Consider the following 12,044-nt stretch of genomic DNA (forward strand, 5'->3'; position numbering starts at 1 on the left):
AAGAAAACAGGGAAAAACAGCTTGTCAGTCTGTTTAATCTCACCTCCTTTCCCCTTTTCTGACAAAATCCTACCCAAACCAACTGAATAGTAAACTGGAAGCCACTGGAAGGACTGATTCCATTCTCATTTTGTCTTGATGGCAGTAGTGCAGTACCAATCATATGATATTGAATACGGAGCTGTCACATGTTCCAAACCAATTTTTTTCCCTCACTAACATGATTTCTCTACTGAAAATAACTGACAGCTTCTTCTGTCTGGTGTTTCACCTTTCCGTTTTTATACAGTAACTCCTCACTTAACGTTGTAGTTATGTTCCTGAAAAATGCAACTTTAAGTGAAACTATGTTAAACAAATCCAATTTTCCCATAAGATTTAATGTAAATGCGGGGAGTTAGGTTCCAAGGAACTTTTTGGGGGGCAGACAAAAAGCATTATGTACTGTACTGTGGTTGGGAAGTGCCCATGGCTTACCCCACACAGGCACAGCCAGCTGCAGGCAAGGACGCTAGGAAGCACCTTTGCAGGAGCAGTGGCAGCTTACCCGGAGAAGAACAGGCGCCAACTTTGCCAGGGGATGCTCCAGGCCCGCCTCTTCCTGTACCCACTCCACTCCAGGCCCACCTCTTCCCACTCCCACTCCACCTCCTCTCCGGAGCACACCGCATCCATGCTCCTTCCCCCTCCACCTCCAGAAAGTCCTAAGCGCCGCCAAACAAAAACTGTTTGGCGGTGCTTAGGACTTTCTGGGAGGGAGGGGGAGGAGCAGAGATGCGGTACTTCCCTGCTCTTTCCCCTCCCTCCCAGCGCTTCTCTGCCACCAAACAGCTGTTTGGCGGCGCTTAGGATTTTCTGGGAGGGTGGGGGAGGAGTGGAGATGCAGTGCTTCCTCGCTCCTCCCCTTCCCTCCCAGAAAGTCCTAAGCGCTACTGAACAGCTGTTTGGTGGTGGGGTAAGCACTGGGAGGGAGGGGGAGGAGGCGGAGAAGAGGAACTTGTGTAATGCTCCCTTGTAAAGTCTTGCCTGCTCTTCCACAAAATCTGACATGCAGTGGACAGAGCAGGCAGCCAAACGAGGTTATAAGGGAGCATTACACAACTTTGAACGAGCATGTTCACTAATTGAGCAGTGATGTAACTTTGAAACAACGTTAAGCAGGAGGATGTTAAGTGAGGAGTTACTGTACCCTATCCTATTTTTAAATTCTAAGTAATGATTTTGGTCGCATTCTTGCGGTTTGTTCTGCATAGGTGGACTGCTGTGCTATGCAGAGTCCCAGTGAAGTCCAATAAGGGTCTTCAACACAGAAAAAGTTGCAGGGTTGGTGCCTTGAGTCCTAATGATGCCTGTTCTTTCAACAGAATAAACCAAGATGAATAGTCAAAGTTAGTCTCATTATCCAGGTTGGGTAGCCTCCTGTTCCCCTGTTTAAAATTCAAAAAGTCTGACTTTTACTTATTTTTCACTTCTAGCTCAGTAGTGCTGTTTGTACTTTCATGGAAAGTTCAGTGCTGCATTCTGCCATTTTGCCTGCTGTTTCTTTGCAAGAGTTTGACTCATTTCTTCAGTACTGTGCAGCTCAAAGAATACCCAGGCATGCCCTGTGTATATCCGTAACAATCCCTAAGTTTTTCCAGGTAGAATTTGGATCTTTTTAATTAAGAAAATATTCTTTAACAAATATCTTCAAAAGGCATTAACCTGCTTTGTTTCCAGTTCATGAAATTCATATTGCATTCCATTTCTTTGACCCCTTCTTTTTAATTACAAAAGATTTACAGGTGGGAAATATTGAAGTTGAAGTGATAAAATAGTGTGATAATTACTTTGGAGATGAGTAGATATCTAGGGAAAATCCCTTTGAGACAGATATGGCAACAAAACGTAATGTCTGGCTTGAATTGTAATTTCTTGCTGAACCTACATACATGGCGTAAGATGTATTTACCAGTTCAGATAGCTTTGTCAACAGAGATTGTAAGCTACCGGAGGCCAATAACTACAGTGCCTGGATCTTGTGTGATCAGTGATGCATCTCTGACTTTTTTTTTTTAAGTTCAGTGGAACAAACAGCTTATTTCATGGAAATTAGCCAAGTATTTTGAAAAACCAATTATTGTTCATGATGCTACAGAGGCCCCCTGCAGAGGCTGCAAGCTGTCAGGTTCCAGAAATAGCTTGTAACTCTTCCTGAGTGTCCACGAAATTTACAACATATACTATTTTCAGTTTGCTGACCATTGCACTCTGCCATACAGCAGCTCCCAGATGTACTCACTAATAAAAGGTGAACCTGGCTCCTCAGAGGAGGAGCCTGCTCCCAGATTCTCTTTAATGAGTGAGGGAAAGCTCCCTTCCTCTCCAGCTTGGCGAGAATGATTAGCTGACTGCCCCTAGAAACACTAAAAACAGGGAGAAAGGCAGATCATTAGACATTTCCACACCACAAAATATCAGTAGACTGTGGGAGTCTGAGCCTGTTAGGAATTTTTAAATGGAGGGTGGGTGTTGCCCAAAACCTGCTGAAACTCAAGTGTTGTTTGGGTGACTCTTACCATGTTTTGGGTTTGAAATTTCTATTGTAAGGAAGTAAAATGAGGCAGAACATTTTTTCAAAGTGAAGTTGGACAAGATTTGAGCTTTGTCAGCTTCCCACACAAATGCTTCTGCTTTCCTCCATAGCATCCCCTATCAACTGAACACTCTTCCTGAGTACATCTGTAAGGCCACTAACTTCTTTGGCATAGATTCCCTCTTAAAAACCTATCTGTGCTGTGATTCCAACAGAAAACGAACCAACTGAGAAGCTTGAGGAGCCCTATGGGAACAGTGTAAATATAATCTATTTCGAATATAAACATCTGAACCTAATTGCATCTATTGTACCAATTCCCCACATCTTCTCTCCAGGAGGGGCAGGGATCATGTAGTAGGGTTTTACGTTTTGTTTTTGGAAGTACCTACCCCTCTGCAGACATTACCAGAAATAAATAGGACATGATCAAATCTGCCATGACTAGTTTCAGTCTCTCAAGCCACCACCTTCTATAAACTCAAAATGGTCTTAAAACAAATTTACAAAAGAGTTAAATTTTTTCATGACCTGACATGTATTTAGAAGACTGTGTCCCATATGCCCTGCCTCCCCAGGTACAAACCTAATTGAGTATTCCTTTCAAGTTTGTGTCAATGCTAAATGAAAGCAAAACTGAATGTTGAGGCCTTCTTATCAGAAATGAGACTTTCCAATCAGTAGTGTCTAATTTTAAGTCAAGCTAGTTTATGGTCCAAAGACTCGTTGAAATATGTACATTAACAAATGTGAAAATGTAGCAATTAACTAGATATCTGTGTATCTAGCTGAATACTTTGAATAACTTTTGTTAAAAGTGTTTTACGTAAAAGTCTACACTCTTGCCCTTGCGTGCTGAGACTGGCATTGTAGAGTAGGTGGAGAATTTGTGGTAGGTTATATATGGTAACTAAGGTAACAAAGGTAACATGTTATCAAATAACTTCTCTGCTCTCTGAGATCTGCAACAACATACATACCTTCCTTTGGAAGATTATTCATTTTTCCTGGAGTATACAGAGTGTGACAGACCCAGACCAGTGGGGTACAGGAGTTTGGTCCTATTGGGATCCAGGGTACAGGAGTTTGGTAGAAGGCAAATATACTGGCCACTGGATGAATAGTGTTCTGTTCCCTGAGTGACCAGAGCAGGGGCTGCACTAGAGCAATCAAGAACCTGCTAGAACCAATTAAGACAGGCAAGCAAATTAAGACACTTGGAGCCAATTAAGAACATACTAGAATCAATTATGGCAGGCAGACTAATCAGGACACCTGGTTAAAAAGGATCTCCCATCAGTTAGGGGAGGGGGTGCAAGGAGTGAGAAGGCATGCTGCTGGAGGACTGAGGAGTATAAGCATGATTAGGCTTCAGGAGGAAGATTCTGCAGTGAGGATAAAGAAGGTGTTGGGAGGAGGCTATGGGGAAGTAGCCAAGGGAGTTGAGCTGTCATGTAGCTGTTACAAGAGACACTGTAGACAGTTGCAATCCACAGGGCCCTGGGCTGGAACCTGGAGTAGAGGGCAGGCCTGGGTTCCCCATCCCCCCCTCAACTCCATATTTGAGACAAGAGGAGGTGACCTGAACTGTGGGTCCCACCAAAGGGGAAGGTCCCTGGCCTATCCCCTGACCCACTAGGTGGGTCAGCAGAGACTGCGGGGATTGTTCTCCTCCCTTTCCCCATGCTGGCCAGTGATGAGGTTAGCTGAGTGAATGGCAGGTTTGAGCCACTAGCAAAAGTGACCAAACTGAGGGCTGCTGTGAATCTCTGAGGCAAGCAAATCTGCCAATAAGCGCAGGACCCACCAAGGCAGTGGAGGAACTTTGTCAAAAGAGTAAGGTTTTTACAAATGGGAATGCCCATAGCTTTGGGTAGTTATATACTCTAGTTGTATAACTGTAAAGTGTCCAAGAAGGAAATATGGCTAATGAACAAAATATGGATTTCTTTCCCTGGGCAGAAGCAAGTCTGCATTCTTCCTGAGTAAACCACAAGAACGATGTTGGAATTACTTCTAAAAATAAGATCTGTGTATAATCAGCAATATGAATTATTTTCATGTGTATTCAAGAGGTCTAGTTCTGGTTCCAAACCGCCTCAGGTCTAGTACTAGATATGAGGTTAAGTTATTAGTTGAGTCATGGCCCTAAATCTCTGAAATGCACATCAGCAAACCCATCCCAAATCCAGATTCTTACATAAACTCTGTGAATTGTGGGAGGGCTTGATAAAAGATGTGCATAGGGAGTAAGTAGAGACTTACTGGAAGACTAAGCTAGCAGAAACTGCAAATTCTTTGGAGGGAAAACCGCCCCTGACCGCAGATTAACCAGTTGGTTCTGTGTTCAGTGTTCCCACTCTGTTCCACATAACTGTTTCTGCTGCATCTACCTGTCTTCCTTTCTCCAGAGAATATCTACTCTTTCAGTAATGTAATAATCGGGTATCTGTTCTGCTTGATTAAAATTTCCCTTTAGTATTTACACACCTGCAGGGTTCTAGTAGAGTTCAGTCTTGATCAGAATCATGATTAAACACAGGACTTAGTTTTTATAAACTGCATATTATTGTTATCTAACCACAGCATTTCTTTTCCAATACTCAGTCTAAGGTTTTCAGTGTATCCTGATAATGCACCATTTGAGCTGCAGTTCCTGATACTAAGTAAAGCTAGGTTAAAGCTGTTTAAATCAAGTGTCCTGTAGCTCAATTTGCAGTTTAGAAGGTGGAATCCTAGGCTACCCCCACAGGATTTTTCGTATCCTGCCTTAACTAACTAACCAAGGGTCCAAATTCTGGCCTCAGCCTATACATAACTCCTGCTGAGATCAGTGGAAATTGCTTGTGTGCATGAAGGATAGGACTTGTGCAATAGCAATAAAAAATTTCCTCAAAAAGAAAAGGAGTACTTGTAGCACCTTAGAGACTAACAAATTTATTTGAGCATAAGCTTTCGTGAGCTACAGCTCACTTCAAATTTCCTGTAAGTTTTTGGCATGAATATCACCGCCAACAAAAAAAACAACCAACCAAAAAAAACTTTGAAGGAAGTATTTATCTCAGTTACTTGGGATGCTGAGAGCTGTCATTTTATGTGCATAAATTAGCTATTGTTAACAATGCTGCTCTAAAGATAAATTTTTTCCATAAAATCTGTCTTCACTTACCCTGCTTTTAATTACAGAAGAGGCACTCGACTTCATTAGCAGCCCCAGCCTGAAAGGGATAAGCATAGCATTGCCGTCATTGTTTTCTCTTCTTATCGGCTTTACTTTGGGAGCCATCTGCTGGAAGGTGAGAAATTTCAAACTTACCTGGGTAGGCAGAGACCGGTTACATTTTATCCCTAAGCAAACAAGTATCCTGATTTTAAAAACTAGGGGCATATCATTTGAACTTCACTGAATTATGTAACTCTCAAACATATATAATCAGTGAATCTCTGTTTTTAATTCCTAACTCACTCCTGCCCTTCCTTCCTAATAATAATAATAATAATAATTAATAATACTAATAAAAAAAATGCCTGTTGGTGTGCTAACACAATAACTCTAGGCCTGAAATTTAGGAACTAGAATTCCCACAACTTTCCAGTTGTCCCAATTTATGTCTTGATGTGGCAGTGCTTTTCCATTTATTGAGGTCTTGTCTGCACTAGAAAGGGTTTACTCTTCTTCAACACTTAGCTGAATAGTCAGCAGTAGCAATTGTTAGCCCTTTTTGGTCTGTTCCTGTGCGGCCACAAGGGCTTGATGGCCCAAGAGTCCAACATCAGAACAGACCTGATGAACCCATGTAAGAAGGGGCTGCCTCTGGGCTGTCTCCACCCCTCATTGGTGGAATTTTATCCCAGATATTACAAGCCACGCTGAGAACTTCATTTGTTGTAACATCTTATGGCATTCTTGCGATATGTTTGAAAAGCATAAGACACTGTCTGTGGACAATGGTTCCAGTAGTCTGTAGACAAATGAAGTCATTCCACTTTATTCCCAATATACGACATTGGCATTTTTTTGTGGAAAGCCTCCAGCTTTGCCCAGTCTGAGTAGCATACTGTCCATGTTTCACAGCCATACAACAGTACAGAGAGGATACAGCTCCAATAGATCCTGAATTTGGTGGTCATCCTGAGATGATCTTGATTCCATATTTGTAGTAAACGACACATGGCAAGTGCTGCAATACCAATCCAATGGAGAACCTCTGTGTGAGAGTTGGAGGAACTAGTGAGTATAGAACCCAAATAGCAAAAGCTGGAGACAGCTTCGACAGTTTCATTATTCAAAGAGATTGGTGGACCTGGTCCTAGATTTTGCAGCTTTGTCTTTGACCATGAAACATGGAAGGCAACCTTAGCGAACTCTTTTCCATTTTCTGGAGTGCCTCGTAAAAGCTGTTGGGCCTCTGTTCTAGAAGAACAACGTCATCAGCATAGTCAGAGTCTGAGAGCAAGAGATCACCAAGCTTATTGCCTATTGACCTGATGGAATGTTGCATTATGAAATCCATTGCCTGACAAAAGAGTGCAGGGGTCAAGATGCAGCCCTGCCTGACACCAGATACTGATTTAAAAGGTGCCAACATCCAATTCCCCAGATGTACATTGGCAGTGGTTCCATTATGCAGCTCTCTGATCAAGTCCAGCAGAGTGGTAGGAACACGTACACCTTTTAAGGCCTTCCATAGTCTGACTTGGTCAGCTGAATCAAATGCAGCCTTAAGATCAATACGCGTGATGTGCGTGGGCTTCTTGAAGTTGTGGTGTAGCTCCGACAACAAGCAGAGGGCCAAAATGGTGTCTATTGTGGACCTGTTCCTCGTAAAGCCTGACTGTTGGGGGCAATGCTTCTGATGTAGCAGGGGCTCCAAATGCACCAGCAGAACATACACACATTCCCTGGCATGGACAACAAGATGATCAGCCTGTAGCTCTTACATTCACTGCACGGTGCCTTGCCCTTACAAAAGTGAGATCACAATACTGTCCTTCCAGGTAGCTGGCAAGGTTCCACATCTCCACACCAGAGAAAAGATGGCCAGAAGTGATTCTGCTACAGGGTCAATAGTACATTTTAGCATCTCTGGGGGGGATGCCATCAGCGCTGGCTGCGTGTCCGTTTTTCAATTTACAGATGGCATTCTTCACTTCATCCAACATTGGTGCAAGTGTCTCAGTCCGAAACCACAGTGGTTGCCAGATTGCCTAGCTCTAAACAAGCGGCAGCTGGAGGGTGGTTCAGGGTGCTGTGGAAATGTTCCATACAGCGTGAGAGGATGTCATCATCCGATTTACATGGGTGGCTTTGGCTGTCCCTCAGGATGCTGTTTGTAGCGATTACCTCTTGACCACTGAGGTTGCGGATTGCACAGAATGCCAGCTTTAAGTTGAATTCGGCTTAGTCAGGGGACACATCATCCGCCACTTGGTTATAATATGCCTCACAATTGCAGTGTGACAGGGTGTTAAACTTTCGCTTCAGCTGATTACAGGTGTGCTTGTTGCCATGCTGGCAGGCTGTGGCCTTCAATTTGATTGTCTGGAAGGCCTGCTCTGATAGCCAGAGTCAGCGTGCTGAGTGCCTATAGCTAGACGTCCCACTTTTAAAGGGACAGTCCCGTATTTAAGCCCTCCTGCAGGTGTCCTGACTTTTTAGAAAACAGGCAAATTGTCCCATATTTTCTGTCCCCCACCCATCAGTACTGGTGGGTTCTGCTGCTGGCTGGTTCCATGCTCGCTAGCTGCTCGCCCACCAGCGGTGAGTGGAGGGGTCCACTGGCCGACATTGGGGGGGTGAATGTGCAAGGCTGGGAGTGGGGCAAAGCCGCAATGTGCGGGGCTGCAATGTGCGGGCTCCCCCTGCTGGTCCATCAGCGCAGCCCCCAGGACACCACCCCACATGCTGTTTCCGGCCAGTACTGGCTCTGTGCTGTAAACTGTGGTGGCTGGTGAGTGTGGGCAGGTGCCAGGCAGTGGCTGGTTACATGTCGTCTCTGCTGCCCACTATTGACTCTTTACGTGCTTCCCCTCTTGCTGTCCTCTCACTGCTTTGCCCCTTCAACCACCAGCTCTGCTGCTGCTCCATATTCCCCTCCTCCCCCCAGGCAGGGTGTGTCTCACTCCCAGCACTGTGCAGAGAACCAGCCCCTGGTTGGAGCGCTCAGCTCACCAACAGCCTTGCTGGCAGGCTCCTTCCTTCCCCCACTGCCTCTGGTTGGGCAGGCACTCTGAGAAAGCCCAAGACCCTTCAGCCTGGGGCGCTGACCAGGAGGACCAAAGCCCTGCATGTGTCAAAGCCCCACACAGCGCTGGTATGGGGAAGCCTCTCCACCTCTCAGCTAAGCTCTGGAGGGGCGGGGGGAAGCAATTTCCAGACTGTTCGTGCCCCAAATCTGCAGGCTCCACAGCAGCCCCCCGAGGCAGGATTTTAGCACCCTCTTCACCTCCCCCCCGCCCGCCTAGGTCTTACACCCAGGAAGCGTGGGGCTGCTCTGTCCCCTAGGCACCCTCCCCTGATGAGCCACCTCTCTGGCCGTATTCGCTGAAGCCCCTGCAGTCAGGTTCCCTGGGCACTGGAGCGCTGTGCATCCTTGGGGCTTACCTTTTCCTTCCTGCACTGTAGCCCGTGGGACAGGAGGCAGCTGGGTTATGTCAGTGGCCAGCAGCAACCTGGAGGTGTTAGCTGCCTTTCGACATTCTGTGGGCAGGAAGAGACAAGCTGCTTCCAGCCACATGGGGGAGGGAGGGGAGGAGGAAAGAAGAGATGAGCTCTGCAAAGACACGGACCAGGTCATCCCTCCCCCAGCACAGTGCTGAAAGGCTGCTGCTGGCCACATTCTGGTGTGAACCCAGGCAGAAATCTGGGGTGGGGGAGCATGTGACCCTGTGTGCCCCGCACCCCCACCCCCGTGCCGCCTCAGGAAGATGCGGCTACAGGTACCAGGAGAGGCTGGTCCATTCTGGGAGGCCCAGCCAGGCATGGAGGGTGGGGAGCACCAGGAAGGGAGGCTCAGGTCAGTCACTCCCCCTGTGTGTGAAAGAGAGATGTGGGGAGGGGGTGTCACCTCTTCCTGTGTGAACCCTAAAGCCTTAGAGATAAGAAGGTAAATTAAAAGAATCCAGCTACGCAGCATTTCTTTTTAATGGGCACAAGCAACTTGATGTTAATTTGAACATTTGTACTGCATAGTTCTGATTGATTGCCGTTGAACTCGGTGGGCGAGTAATTTTACGAGGTGTCCCATATTCAGCATAGGGAAATACGGTCATCCTACCTATAGCTAATTGTCGGCTTAGCAGATTGGTGGAGGATGGAGGTGAGCAGAGACCAGGCAACCTTGATACTGTCTGGCAGGTCAGCTAAAGAAGAGAATCTATTGCTGATGTCGCTGCAAAACCTGTTGGCTAAACCGGCATACGGAGAAGTGCATCAATGTCAAATTTCTTCATCATCGCAGAGGGCTTACCTGCTTGTCGGAGAGTCAGTGCCATGCGGGCAACCACTAGGTGGTGGTCTGTGTTCATAGCATATTCTGCACCACCAAATACTCTACAGGAGGTGAAGAGACACCTGTCACACGTGGGATGATGTCATCCAACTACTTCTGAGAGATGCCATAGTGAGAGATCCATGACATCTGGTATATGCATCACCACTTGAACCATGACCCAAGAATGGAAGGGTTCTGAGAGGCGCAGAATGTGAGCAAGCGGCAAGAGTTCTCATTGGGTGTACATGAACCGTAATGACCAATAACCCATTCAAGCCCAATTCGCAGGGAGCCAATAACTGCATTTAGGTTTCCCAGGATCATGAGATTATTATGTGGAGGGACGGTGTGTACTAGAGATTCCAACTGATTGTAGAAATGACCTTTGACTGAATCAACAGATTCCTCTGTTGGTGCACAGACTACTATGACAGCGAGGTGACCATGCCGATGTTTAAGACGTGCAATAAGTAATCGAGATGACACAGGCATCCAGGTTATCAAGGAGGACATCGTCTCACCTCGCAGTAGTAGTGCTACCTCATGTAAGTGGTTGGGGCCGCCAGAATACAGAAATAAAGAATCTTCCACCTCATGGCTTCCATGATCTATCAGCCTTGCTTCCATTAGGCCTGTGATTGATATGCCAAGATGATTGATTTCACCTGAGACAGTGACCTGATGACCACACCTGTAAAGAGTTGCAACATTCCAGATTGCAATTTTGATGAATTACTGCAGATCCCCGCTACAATTGAATACACTGTCACGGTATATTGCAGATATGCCTGCTGACATTGGAGGATGCATGCCCACTGGGGGGCTTTGGCACAAGCCCATCATATTTGCACCAAAGGAGGATGGCACCGGCAAGGCCATCTACAGCTGGGAGTAGAGCAGGGGCTGTAACTGGTGCTGAGTGCCAGGTTATTCAAGTTGGTCAAAAAGTTATACCAGCAAACCCACCTAGCAGATGCACAAAATTATTTTACTGGTATAGATTATAACAGTTCCCAAATTATGTAAACTATACTGGCAAAAGAACATTTTTGCCAGCATCACTGTGTCTATACTGGGGATTTTGCCAGCATAGCCCCATCAGTTAGGGGTATGATTTTTATCACGCTCCTAATGACATAGCTGTCCCAGCAAAACATTTAACAGTAGATCAGATTTAAGTTTCTATAGGTTCCAATCCTGCACAGCTTTAGAGGAGTAATCTTGCTCACACAAGCAGTCCCAGTTGGTTTTGTAGGACTGGTTCTCACACTCTAACAATTAGGAGCTATTAACCTGGTATTGTACTTGGTTAAAAACATAACACTTCATTGAATATAAAATACATATAAATTCTGCTATCACACTTGCATGCATAACTCTGCTTGACTTCAGTGGGATGCATGTGAGCATCTGAAAGCAAGATTTGGCTTATCTGGTACAAGAACATATTGATACTGAAAATAGAAAGGGAGACTTAAATGAATAATTATCGTTTGTTTTGTTTTTTTTTTTAAAGTGTCACTATACAGTAATTATATCTGATGCACTTTCCTCGTAGAAAACACATCGCACACCCAGACCAGAAAGTGATGAAACAACACAGTGTAATAACTGTCAAGAGGATAATGAGATAAGGTATTTTGCTTCACTGAAGTCTTTACATACTTGATTTTTCAAAGATGAGATGTATCATTTTTCCGTTTCTTAATGGTTTCTCTTGCTGTCTGAAAGGTGCACTTGGAAACAAAAAAAAAAATGCATATTACCAAGATTCTTGTCATAAAAATGTATTGAATAGAATTTGTGCCCAGAGTATGTCCCTTAAAGTGTGCTCCTACTCTAAATGTACATATGATTTTTCTGGATACAAAAAAACTCCATTAGGAGAACATTATTGTTGTAAGGTTAATCACTCAGAAGCCAGGGAGAAGTTCCATACTTGTAATGTCAAGGGAGGCAGTTCAGCTACTGAATTC

General features: G+C 45.1%; 1 protein-coding gene across 2 annotated transcripts in view; it reads left to right on the top strand.

The window, feature by feature from the left end:
- KITLG (KIT ligand) overlaps window positions 1-12,044 on the top strand; it is an 88,550-nt gene that overhangs the window by 68,191 nt on the left and 8,315 nt on the right. For both annotated transcript variants that reach the window (XM_043546423.1, XM_027821680.3), the window contains exons 7-8: window positions 5,762-5,871; window positions 11,627-11,703. In XM_043546423.1, the coding sequence (XP_043402358.1) occupies window positions 5,762-5,871; window positions 11,627-11,703 (187 nt within the window). The remainder of the gene's footprint in view (window positions 1-5,761; window positions 5,872-11,626; window positions 11,704-12,044) is intronic.

This window comes from Chelonia mydas, chromosome 1 (assembly GCF_015237465.2).
Source record: "Chelonia mydas isolate rCheMyd1 chromosome 1, rCheMyd1.pri.v2, whole genome shotgun sequence".
Lineage (NCBI taxonomy): Eukaryota > Metazoa > Chordata > Testudines > Cheloniidae > Chelonia > Chelonia mydas.